Source organism: Periplaneta americana, chromosome 11 (genome assembly GCF_040183065.1).
Source record: "Periplaneta americana isolate PAMFEO1 chromosome 11, P.americana_PAMFEO1_priV1, whole genome shotgun sequence".
In the NCBI taxonomy this organism is placed as follows: domain Eukaryota; kingdom Metazoa; phylum Arthropoda; class Insecta; order Blattodea; family Blattidae; genus Periplaneta; species Periplaneta americana.
This window is the reverse complement of record NC_091127.1, coordinates 82872528-82886217: the sequence shown is the minus strand read 5'-3', so window position 1 is coordinate 82886217 and position 13690 is coordinate 82872528. Positions and strand designations below refer to the sequence as shown.

General features: G+C 37.3%; 1 protein-coding gene across 9 annotated transcripts in view; it reads right to left on the bottom strand.

Annotated features, from left to right (window-relative positions):
• Aduk (Another Drosophila Unc-51-like kinase) overlaps nucleotides 1–13667 on the bottom strand; it is a 76449-nt gene extending 62782 nt beyond the window's left edge. For 7 of the 9 annotated variants that reach the window (XM_069839707.1, XM_069839710.1, XM_069839704.1 and 4 more), the window contains exons 1-2: nucleotides 13249–13667; nucleotides 12837–12988 (exon numbers count right to left, since the gene is read on the bottom strand). In XM_069839707.1, coding sequence (XP_069695808.1) covers nucleotides 12837–12988; nucleotides 13249–13335 — 239 coding nt within the window. In that variant the 5' untranslated portion in view covers nucleotides 13336–13667. Of the gene's footprint in view, nucleotides 1–2647; nucleotides 12618–12836; nucleotides 12989–13248 lie in introns of those variants that run through there. The other 2 variants (XM_069839711.1, XM_069839712.1) reach the window with 2 other exon arrangements.
• Between the last annotated feature and the right edge of the window lie 23 nt (nucleotides 13668–13690).

The following is a 13690-nucleotide window of genomic DNA, read 5'->3' as shown; positions in this document are numbered from 1 at the left end:
CGAATCCAGAAATGCATATAGAGCATTAGTTGGGAGGCCGGAGGTAAAAAGACCTTTGAGGAGGCCGGGACGTAGATGGGAAGTTAATATTAAAATGGATTTGAGGGAGGTAGGATATGATGGTAGAGACTGGATTAATCTTGCTCAGGATAGGGACCAATGGCGGGCTTATGTGAGAGCGGCAACGAACCTCCGGGTTCCTTAGAAGTAAGTAAGTAAGTAAGTATTATTATTATTATTATTATTATTATTATTATTATTATTATTATTATCATCGGTGGTTTCATGTTATTACTGATTTATATTTTCATAACATTTATATATTTTTATAGTATCCTCTGAGTATAAAATAGCCACTGGCGCAGCTCAGTTGGCTAAGGCGCTTGCCTACTGATCCAGAGTTGCGCTCCCGCTTGGGGTGATTACCTGGTTGGGTTTTTCCGAGGTTTTTCCCAACCATAAGGCGAATGTCAGGTAATCTATGGCGAATTACCGGCTTCATCTCACCAAATACAATTTCGCTATCACCAATCCCATCCCATGCTAAATAACCTAGTGTTGATATAGTGTCGTTAAATAACCAAGTAAAAAAACAGTATACAATAAAATTTAAAATCTTATAGGGTTCATGGAACCCAGCAACATACTCTGAAAAACGCTACTCTATAGTAATACAGCAGTTGTCCAAACTGAACGAAGAGTGGCCTAGAGTCGACGGCAATTCGGAAGGCGGTAGTCTGCTAGCATTTGCGTCGAGAGAGACAGATAGAGGGGCCAGGGCAGTGTACAACATTGCCACATCGTACTTCACGCGCATGTGCGATACAAATAGAGCAGGAGAGAATTTAAATTATCAAAAGACAATAATGAACTTAGCCGTTGATTACTGTAAGCGTGACACCAAACAAACCCTGTTTCCTTCACTAACAATATTCTTTGCACGGTTCTCAATCCTACACCACATGCTTCTGCAGTCATTTCTTGCACGTTGGCAATGTTGCAGCCAGCATCAAGATGGCCGTCAGCGTTCTGCTCGTCACCGTTTTTAAAATAATTATACACCTTAAACAATATATTCTGCACCTGCCTGTGCAATACTTGTCTTTTTACAGTCTCTTCTTCGATTTATTTATCTCACACGCACGCGCGCACACGCACACGCACACACACACACATACAGTGTATTGAAACACTCACACGTGAACAAACGAACTTGGAAAGTACTTGTTACAGACTGATTTCGATTGGTTCTACTCTACAAGCTTGTGATGTCACATGCCAGAAAGGCTATGGTGCATATAGCAGCCGACCGCCTTCCGAACTGCCATCTAGTCTAGTGTGAACATTACATTTTCGGAAATCGCCATCAGAGATAATAACGATAGTGGTAATCACGATTAGAGTCTCCAGTATTATAAACAGTAAAGACCCCTGGAATGGCATAGGATAATGTTTTTCAGAATAAGTAATATGCTACCATGCCACACGTTCTCTGGGGAGTTCTCGGCTCAGGAAGTGAGACACGGGCAGTATGCGTAGAGTCACAATAATGATTTACATTTTTGTCTTTGTTTTGGGAACATTTTAATATAAGATTTAACTAAATACATACTGAATTATAAAAAGTTCAAGTGTTACAAATATCCAATATAACAACTAAACCTCAGACTTTTTATGAGCATGATGTCGAACAGTAACACAAACATACTGTATATATTATATTTTTTCTTCACATTAACAGAATATCAACTAGTCCAAAGATCAACCTGCTCATTTTGATTTGTATCACATATTGATATCATTTATTTTTGGCAGTGTCATGATTTGGGCATAGTCGAATTCTAAGACTAATGTTTGGCTACCTTTAGGCCTATTCTTGCTATTCTGTATAATTTTATTCTTCAGTGAATAATGTGCTGCAATGCTTCTTTGGTGGACATCATATATTTCCTTACAAGGATCACTTGGATTGATCTTAAGTTTAACTACTGATTCAGTATAAAAATCATAGACATCTATGAGCGGCATTTTGAAAGCAAAATTAGTATGTTTGTGGAAGAACTTATTAAAAGTCTCACTTCCAGTGGTTTCAAACCTTTCCTGAAAATACTTTCTGAATAATTTAAATAAAGTAACAGTGTTCAGATTAGGATTTTCAAAATATAATTTCTTCAATTTACTAACTTACTGCTGTAATGAGAATCTCGATGGGGTATTTCTTGCAAATGCTTTGTAACCAATTTCAAAATGTTCTCGCTGATACTATGAGGTGGATTATTACGATGATCACGAAGCTTTGTTAATGATCCTCCATTTTGTATTTTGTCCTGTATGGCACCAATTCGTTTTACTGATACTTGGTAGAGAGATATTAGAAAAATTACAGGTACGCTTATCCCTTCATACAGGTACGCCTATTCCTTTATGGTTTACAGAATATGACCATTCATTTTCTCTTTTTTCACCAACATGCAACTTTTTTGAGTGACAGTCTTACAGGCAACCATCACACCACCCAAATAAGCATCTTGCATTTGTTTTGAACCACTTGCATAAAAGAGAAAATATGTCTTGTTCCCATTCTTTGGAAACTTGCATTTAGAACATTCTTTTCTACTGCATGTTCCTACATAAGTGAAAGATTTACCTGGTATGTCCTTTTCAGAATAAGCTGTTCACTAACTCTGTCCTGAGTGAAGCCTAAATTTCATTTTATCTCTGTCTTTCAATGACTGGTGCTTTCTTCTTTTACTATCAAGAACTGAGGTAGCAACTGCATCATCACTGCTTGTTTCAAACTCAAAAGACATTTGTTATTGTTTTTAACTCGACATAAACATGTATAGCTTATAGCTCACACAGAAACAATCTTGACGTCTGATCTAGGTTCAACACACACAACAGTTGATAATACTACTAGGTTCAAAAAGTTCCCGGAATTTTACTACCATTTTTCGTATTAATATATAACAAGGGATATTATACATTTGTTTTGTTGGTAACATTCATGATGTCATTTCCTTAAAGTTTGTTGATAATGGCGATTGTTGGTTTTGAGTTGTAGGCAATTGTTTATCATAGTGTTTTGTTTGTTCGTCGCTTTTTGTAATTATGTCCACAGAGCAACGTACAAACATCAAGTTCTGTGTTTTGTTACACAAAACTCCTGCAGAGACATTAAGATTGTTGGAAGAAGCATATGGCGAAGCAGCAATGAAAAAAACTCAAGTGTATGCCTGGCATAAACGCTTTTCTGGTGGCCGTGATAGCATCAAAGATGATGTACGCAGCGGCCGACCAACAACTGCAACAAATGAAGCAATCGCTCAGCGTGTGCGTAATGTTGTGAGGGACGATCGACGTAAAACCATAAAAGAGATAGCAGCAGAGGTCGGAATATCAGTCGGAAGTGTACACAATGTTCTTCACAAGCATCTCAACATGCATTACGTGTCTCAGAAGTTAGTTCCGAAAATGTTGTCGGCAGAACAGAAAGAAACAAGAATGACTCTTGCTGGGAACATGATCAGTATGGCTGATGAAGATGGTGATTTCTTAAACAAAATTATTGCTGGTGATGAAACTTGGTGCTACTTGTACGACCCAGTCCCTAAACGACAGTCATCTGAGTGGAAATCGAAAACATCTCCTCGGAAGCAAAAATTTCCTAGGGACACTTCCAAAGGCAAAGTTATGTTGGAAGTTTTCTTCGACTCTCAGGGTCTCATCCACCATGAGTTCATTCCAGAAGGTCGTACTGTAACGAAAGAATTGTACGTAGAAATCCTCCGTCGCCTTCGGGACGCAGTGAGAAGGAAACGTCCAGAAAAGTGGGTAGAAAACAACTGGTTCCTTATGCATGACAATGCACCTGCTCATCGCGCAATTATTGTAAAGAATTTTCTTGCCATGCACAACATAACTGCTTTGGATCACCCGCCATACTCTCCTGATCTCTCACCACCTGATTACTTTCTGTTTCCCCGTCTGAAAAGTGATCTGAAAGGACGGAGATTCAATGCTGAAGAGGTTATCGCAAACGCGACGAGAGCACTAAGACGGGTTTCACAAAATGGCTTCCAGGCCTGCTTCCAGGAACTCTACACGCGTTGGCAAAAGTGTGTTGTTGCGGAAGGCAACTATTTTGAAGGGAATGCTGTAGAATAGTGTTTAAGGTACGTTGTTTCTATGATATTAGCAAATTCCGGGAACTTTTTGAACCTAGTAGTATATTTGTCTACATTAAAGTTATCGAAACCAAAATTTACAGATTTACCAACAAATGTGTGGCAGATAAGAAAATGCTATCCCCCTAAAAAGGACCTGTCCGAGGATAGGCCCCTTTTACATAGAACTCCTCAACTGGTCTTATGTGTATGAGCACAAATAAGTTTAGCTGGAACAGTACTCACTAGTACATAATATAGGATTTCGAAAAGAATTCTAAGAAAGTAGTGAAAACTTTGAATTATTGTAACAAGGGGTAATAAGCACAAATACAACCATGAGTAGATACAGGTTTTCCAATCTCGAGTGCCCCTAACACGTACTTGCCATACCTTTTGCCAGTTATTTACCTGCCATAAAAAGACTTGCTTCCACTGTGAAATACACATACAGAGATTGCTCTTCAATCTTCTAATTAAACTTTTTTTTAACGCTGTGTTTAGCCATTTGCGTCTCTGCCTACTTTTTGGTGATTGCAATGAATCCTGTTCTGAGAATGGGGTACCCATTAGATCGGATTCTGTTGGCCCCATATGCTAGGATGACATGAGTATGGAAGCAGGCATGATGGATAAAGATGAAAGTGATAATGATGGTGAAATGAGCCGGGTCCAGCACCGAAAGTTACTTAGCATTTGCGTTTAATGGGTTGAGGGAAAACTCCAGATAAAACCTCAATCAAGCAACATGTTCTGACCAGGATTCGATCCTGGGTCAGCTAGTTTCGCAGTCAGGCAGGCTAATCACTATGATTAAACTACAAAACTGAAAATGTAATTAAATGCTATCACAGTGTTTAAGCTTACTTTAAATTACAACAAATGATCAAAATGATGTCCCTCTGCTCGTAAACAAGCTTCAATAAACTGTTGAACACGAACCACAGTTCATCTTACACATACATACATGGGCAGGTCTTTCACTGCAACCCAGCATTCTCCAATCTTTTCTATTTTCTGCTTTCCTCTTAGGCTCCGCATATGATCCACATATCTTAATGTTGTCTATCATCTGATATCTTCTTCTGCCCCAAACTCTTCTCCTGTTCACCATTCCTTCCAGTGCATCCTTCAGTAGGCAGTTTCTTCTCAGCCAGTGACCCAACCAATTCCTTTTTCTCTTTCTGATCAGTTTCAGCATCATTCTTTCTTCACCCGCTCTTTCCAACACAGCTTCATTTCTTATTCTGTTTGTCCACTTCACACACTCCATTCTTCTCCATATCCATATTTCAAATGCTTCTATTCATTGCTCTTTATTTCGTCGTAATGTCTACGTTTCTACACCATACAATGCCACACTCTACACAAAGCACTTCACTAGTCTCTTAGTTCTTTTTCCAGAGGTCACAGAAGATGCTCCTTTTTCTATTAAAAGATTCCTTTGTCATTGCTATCCTTCTTTTGACTTCCTAGCTGAAGCTCATGTTACTGCTAATAGTACATCACAAGTATTTGAAGCTGTTCACTTGCTCTACTGTCTCATTTAGAATTCGCAATTTTACCTTCTTTATTTTTCTTGTGACAACCATGGTCTTCGTCTTGTTTGCACTTATCTCCGTCCCATACTGCTCACAGCTGTCATTTAGATCCAGCAACATATCCCTTAGTATCATCTCTTCTTCTGCTAACAACGCCATATCATCAACAAATCTTATGCACTTTATTCTTCTTCCTCCTATTTTTAACCCTCCCATGTTCTGAAAACAGTTCTTGACCAAATCATTCAAGTAGATGTTGAACAGGGTAGATGGTAAAGAGCATCCTTGTCGTACTCCTCTCCCTATTTCACTTCCTTCAGACATTTCTTCTCCTATCCTGACTTTGACTTGTTATAGGTTGCTGAACAGCCTCCTGTCTTTCCAATCCACACTTATTTCCTTCAGGATGCCCATCAGTTTGTTCCAATCCACTCTAACAAACGCCTTTTTTAGGTTCACAAATACTATATACACTTGTTTATTCTTCTCTAGGTATCTTTCGTCGATTGTTCGTAATAGTTCAATTGCATCTCTTGTACCTTTTCATCTTACGTGATGTTAAGAAAAACAGGTACAAAATATATCCTGTAACTGACGCTCATGTATCTGATGAAGTGCTTCCAAACTCCAATAATGATTGTTTTGGCTGATAAATGTAGGTAGGTTTCGTCAGAAAAAAAAATAGTTCTGAATTTACAATCCTGTTACATACAAACTTACATACTTACAAACGGCCTTTAAGGAACCCAAAGGTTCGTTGCTGCCCTCATATAAGCCCGCTATTGGTCCCTACCATCATATTCTACTTCCCTCAAATCTATTTTAATATTATCCTCCCATCTACACCTTCGCATCTCCAAAGATCTTTTCCCCTCAGGTCTTCCAATTAATACTCTATATCGTTACAAACTACAGAAACTAAATACAAAACCGAGTTGGGATTACTCAGAGTTTGGGCCATTGAAATATTACACATTCACAATTTCAGTAATTTTGTTGCTGTTTGTGTGGATTCACGTGGAACTGCACTCTATGCTGCTAAATGATCCAATAGCGAACTTAAAACAAAATCAATTTATAATTAACTTACTTGGAATGTTCACATCAAACAATTATCTCACAACTTTAAAATCGACACTGTCAATTCAACCTGTACTTAGCAAAAGTATTCACTATATTAAAGTACCGATAATATGTGCTATTCTACACCATACTTGTTTCAAAGCCTAACTCGAATGTAATAACACTGCTAATTACTCGAGAGACGAGAATCATGTGTTACACATTGAAAGACACTCTTTCAGCTTTCCCAATGACGGGACTGCCTCATTGGACAAAGCATAATGAACATATTGAGTGAAAACAAAAACAGACCACAAAAGAGAAATGAGGGGAACGAACAAAAGGCAAAATTAAGTACAGGAAAGATAATAGCATGCATATAACAGGCCTAAAACATAGTAAACAAACAGATTAGACATTCGAGGAAAAGTATCCCTGTTTAGGAAACAAAGTACAGATGGTATTTTAAAATGGCAAGTGATCCTCTGATAGCGGCAAGGGAAACATCACGAATGAAGTCGTTGTTCAGCTGGAACTTCTTGCAGAAACTGGCAAAGAGGCGAGGTATTGTGCCCCTAGCGCCAATCATTAGCCCAACTACTTCAATGGAGGTGAGGTGATATTTCTCCAAATAGAATGGAATTGTGGGCTCATAAATTCTGCATTTTTCTGCGTGGATGTCAGCGGGCTGTTGTTCCTGTGCCTCGAACCTGACTGTCGGGTCGATAATGTAGGCGGATATAGAGCCTGGTGGAATGGCAAGCATGTCAATTCACTGACAGGATCCCTCTTGAGAGATGCCATGGACTTCTTCGTGCACAGTGAGACCTTTCTTCCTCAAGGCTTCGGCAATCATGGACCTGATTCTGTGATGTCTAGAGTTCCGCAGTGTCTCGCTGAAAGGACAGGCACCCAAAACGTGGCCAAGAGTTTCAATCTCACTGACGCAGTGTCAATCCAATTGCCTAAGTACTAGTAATCTTGAATAAACTTCCCCATTTGGAGTTTCCAGGAGAGTAGGGGTGCTCGAGATTGGAAACCCTATATTATCGTGTTTTTATTTTATTTTCCAACATATGCAGTCAAATTTGAACCAAAAATATGAGGGAGTTATAATGCTGACTGAATCTTTGGCTGTTTGTTATTTCTCCCCATAATACAACCTTGGTTTATGCATAACATGAAGCAGGATTGCAACATTATGTGACGTCATTGTAGTCTACGCAACATAAAGTTTTGGAAAACCATAATTTCAGTAATTTATAATTGCAAAAGAGCGCGTAATTTATAATTGCAAAATACCACATAGTGTCCTACAATCAAAATGATACAATTTATGCTAACAAATTAAAGAACTTACAAGAATTATGAAAACACAAAATCATTTTACAGACTAAATACTGTGGGGGGAAAAAGGAAATAACAGAAGTAATAAATTATACAATTTGGATTCCTCGTTAGAGGTCTTTCCTTCTCCACTCTGTCCTAGAATAGTGATCGACAGTAGGACAGAGTGGAGAAGGAAAGACCTCTAACGAGGAATCCAAATTGTAGAATTTGATACACCTCCACAAATGCTATTGCTTTATCTTTTGACTTACGTCTTTTAACTTTGCTCTGCAAATGCTTAAAAGTAAAAAGTTTGAGAGTATAGATATAATTGATGACATGATGAGCATTTTCGAAATTCAATAATAATAATCCGTGGCGCTACAGCCCGTGAAGGGCCTAGACCGACCAGACCGACCAGCCAGCTGCTGGTCTCACGCCCACATGCCGAAGCAGAGGTGGACGATCATCCAACCAGAATGGAGGTATAGTGTGGTTAGCACGATGATCTCCCCAGCCGTTATAGCTGGCATTCACAACTGGATTTCGCTACCTATCGTAGCTTCCCAAGTGTATCATGATGCTGGGTGGGCACCGGTCCCATACACTGACCGAAATTTCATGAGAAAATTTCTTCCCCCATGTGGACTCGAACCAGTGCGCATTCTTTCACGCGAATCCTAGGCAGGATGCCTTAGACCGCGACGCCACGGCGCGGGACTTCGAAATTCAAACTCACACTAAAAATGAAAAGGTCTCTGCATTAAAAAAAAATTGAAATTTATCACATAAGAATTAAATTATAATACCGCACACTTTCTAATGTTAAATTTAAAACTAAGTGGTAAATTACCGTAGCTGACTAGTTTTGACTGCATTGTTAATCATCTTCAAAAATAGTAAAGTCCTTGCTTCTTCTGGTTTCTTCAGTTGTTTTGCACCCCAGAGAGAGAGAAAAGAGAAGCGAGAGAAATATGCTCGTAGGTCTAAAAATTTCTTTTCGTAAATTTCATGTTGCGTTATGTTAATACAATTTCTCCCCACCCAAAACCCTACTTCCACACTTATCCTGTTAGCAAAAACAACACAGAGGAGGGTGGCAGCTTCTCATAAATTACTACATTGTCTTTGTGCTGGTCATTAGTCCACCTTATCACATACATTGTTCGCTACACTAACACAAGAGGGGTGATCACATACACTGTTTGCTACACTAACACAAGAGGGGTGCAGCATACTCCTTGTGGTGCACCTGGTTAATGCTAAGAGAATTACAGTATGGCAAGCTTCCCTTCAAGACCTTTTTATTTGTAACAAACTGAACTGCGATAATAGGAAGAACAACAATATTGAAGCACTCTATTGGGAAGCTAGAGAAAGAATGATGCAAATCAACTTTTAATTGCCATTTAACAAGAACACATTAACACAAGACACTTCTACCTACACCAAGATCTCCCAAGCAAATATTCAGACTATGAGAAACATTACCAAGAGCGCAATATGTCAGTCAGTCACACTGCTACTGTGAAAAATTAGTTGACTTCAGAACAAAATGGTTTAATACTTTTGATAGGTAAGCTTAATTTGAATCTAGGAGGAAATTTTATTCATCCATTTATTGTACTGTGTAGAACTGTTTTTCCGCATTTAACGTGATTCACCATAATATGCAGTAAATAAATTGAAGTGTACATTTAGAAACGTAAAAAATTAGGCCTAGACTATATTATTTTACATTTTGTTTCGAGGAAGAACCAATGTGATTTAAAATGAAATGTTTACCTAGTAAAAGTTTGATACGAGAAATATATATTTTTATTCTTTTTCGCAGTGCTTCGAATATCACAAGACCTGAAGCAAGTAGGGCTACTTATGCTGTTACCCATAGGGTTTTTAAAACAGTTTCTTATTGAATAAGGCTGACTGCATGTATGTTTAGTCAACGATCCAAAGACTGGTTGGAACCTCACAAGTGACACCAATAAGGCATCACTCATGAGGCAACTAAGCCAGGAGATAATGGGAGAGTTTGGCTAGTTTCTTATGAAAACATATTTTGTCAATAAAGATTTCCAACGTTAATTTCAAATTTTATCATTCAGCATGATAACTTCGTGGAATCAGTCTTTATTAAATGGTTCAGGCTCAAGAGGAGTAGTGGCAATAATGTAGGAAGTGATAAAAGTGAAGTGGATACAACTGAACATATAACAATATGCCATCTAATGACATCAACTTAGTGCCCCATACATGCAGAGACTTACTGAAACTTACCTGGAGGTAAGGCTAGAAACCTAATATGGGGAAATGGGGGAACCCCGAGAAAAACCCTAACTGCGACCTTGTCCGCCACAAGTGTCACCATGGATTTTGAATGAAAAATCCCAATCTGATCAGGACTCGAACCTGGGTCAACTGCGTGACAGGCCAGAGGTCTGACCACACAGCCACCACAGGGGATCAATACAAACCTAAATCCACAGGCAAAACCCCAGGTGTATGAACGAAAAGTATTGAAACTTTCGGTCTTTAAGTCTTCAGAGTTCCGCGGCTGCTTGAATTTTTCCAACTGTAGCACTCTCCAAATTAAGTGGGAGAAAAAGCAAACATAGAAACAAATGATACTGCGAACATGTGGTCGTTATTTCGTCATTGATACATTTTAAGCAGTAGTTCTCTGTAACGAAATAGCAGCAAGCTATAAAAGTATAGATACAAGAAACTATTCACACGTATTTCTACGAACGTAGAGCTGTGAAGTAATAGTATTTCTCGAGTGATCTCATTCCTCCAAGGGGAATTATTGATTTCAATGACCTCTAACGACTTTTTTGCAAACTAATTATAAGGGGTAAGTTTGTGCGTGTACGGACAATTATCCAATCCAAATCCCTGAGGTAAGTCTGTAGAGATAAGTCTCCAATAAGTCTTTGCATGTATGGGGCCTTTTAGATACTTCCGTCAACAGGAGAGTTGAAATATTTCAGTAGGCCTACTGAGAATTCTTGAATTTTATTAGGATCTAATATTTGTTCATAAGCAAGTATTTACCTCTGATTGAGGTTCAGGCTAATATGTACATCTATTATCAGGCAGTATATCTCACTTGACTGTGTGTCAAAAGAAGAACAATTGTTTGTATACATCTGAAGTCTGATTAGTGTAATATGTTACTAGCCAGCGATGTATTCAATGGAGATGGGAAGAACTCGCCACTCTACTCATTACCTCCTGGCTTAGTTATGTCATGAGTGATGCCTTATTGGTTGTCACTTATGAGGCTCAAACCTTCTTCGGACAGTTGACTAAATGTCTAAATAACAAGCAAGTATTATTTTCAATGAAACTCCAAGAACTCATATTTCCGAAGAATGTTATGGTTTAGGCCTAATTGTTTTAAAATCCCTAGGCCTACAGTTTTGGAAACTATATAAATAGTATATGATGCTTTAACATAACCTAATGACATCGCATGCGAAATATTCAAGAGAAAAAGGTGATAGTACTATTGACAGATGAACTCATTAAAAGAACAGCGAGTATTTGAGCAATACAACGAAATCAAGGCAATTGTTACTTACTAATAGCTAGAAATAGTAGTAAATATCCAGTGAATTTGAATGGATGCTTCTACCAAACAATTACAAAATAAAAAGCATTAATGATAAATACTTCTAAGGAAATCTTGCTGTCAGAATCAACTGAGATTACTGACTAGTCGATCATCTTACACATCTTTGCATAATGATAACCATTTGTAAAATGTTTATTAATCATGTCACTGTAAGATATATGAGTCATATGGAGAAGTATTACTCGTAGATTTCTGAATAACAAATTTAACACTCAAGATAAAAGATTTCTGTAGAATATAGGGGAGACAGAAATTGAACTTAAACCAGATCTACAACCACCAATTTTATCAGCTGTGGACACTACTACAATATCAAGTACACAACTGGGTCATTTAGTTCAAGAATGAAATCGTTACAATGCTAATATGAAGTACTCTTTTAATGGAACATGACGGGAACTTGATGTTTCCCTGTTTGGTCCACTACATACTATATGGAATTTTTTTATTATCAGTCTGGTAGATGATAAGTAAAGAACACTTACTCACACAAAAGAAAAAATTAAACCGGTAGTTACAATTTTACAAATAAAGCACCATGTAACAATACTGTTACCTTCTCATTTTCGATTTCATTAAACGAGAAAACAGAAATTGTTTTGTTTACTTATTATTCTTTAGTAGGCCGATCTATCGAATCCTTATTTAGGGCGGCTTTTGTTTCCTACAAATTATCTTGTTACAGGAAGTTGTTACCAAGCAATGCAAATATCGCAAGTATTATCCAATATACTTAGAATCTTCATATATTGTGTATTGAAGGTAATATTCGTAATATTACGATAATGCTTACAGACTAACGTTAAAAGATTGTATAATAATATAAATTTTACTGCTATGCAGATTACAACAAGGGACTTGAGTCTAGTTTGCTTTAGAAACCTAGACACAATTCTGTAAAAAAAAAAAAAAAAAAAAAAAAAGTTAGGGTCTACACGCTGGTAACACTAAAAAAAAGCTTCATTATAGGTATAGTTTCTTACGTCATTTCAATACTGTTTCTCTTAACGCATTTTTAATAGTAATAAGGTACTGCTTACAGTATAATACTATTTTTAACCTTATTTCAATTTACCACATAAATACCTAGGTATCACAAACCTTTCATCCCACTGAAAATCTTTCATTTCCACAATGTACTCATGTTTTAACAGTTTCAGTAACGTTATTTCTGTAATAATGTTATCTACTGCTGATCCTGACAGCTGTTTCTTCTCCACACACTTAACAGCAACCACTTCTCTTGGACCATTCTGTTACAAACATATGAAGTAAGCTCAAGGAAATGTGAAATACATTAACATATAGTTAAGTGCAAATCTGTCATGAAAAAGATAACTATCGTTCTTTAATATAATATTATTTCTGAACATAATATTTAGATTGTAATATAATGAACATTTAAATTAGAGTTGCCTATAATCGATATCCACGTTTTAAGAATACTGGAGTATAACTTAAAACTACATAAATTTAGTTACAATACAGTTATAAGATAAAATTATGGGCATACCTTCTTAAAAGCTTTATAAACAGTAGCATAACTACCTGCACCTAACCTCTCCACAAGCGTATAATCTCTAATTTGTGGCACTGACATCGCTATTTCAGCATTAATGAAGTCGAGCAACTTCACACATTTTACAATGAATATGTATATAGTTGTAGCTGTAGTTTATAATACTTTAATGAATACATAAGACTCGTTTATCACAATGATTACACTGATGTATATTTTCGTAAACTTTTTTTCGGAGTACCCGCACTCAACTGTTAAAAACAACTGAAGGGCAGAAGCACCTACAAATTAGAAACTATATATGGTTTGGGGGCCCAATGTAGCAGAAACAGCTTACTCTCTCCTTATAAACGAATAGCGGGTTATCAATCTTGTACTTTGAGCAGAATTTGTTATATATCATGTAAACATCGCAGACTTTTCAAATGAAAAATGT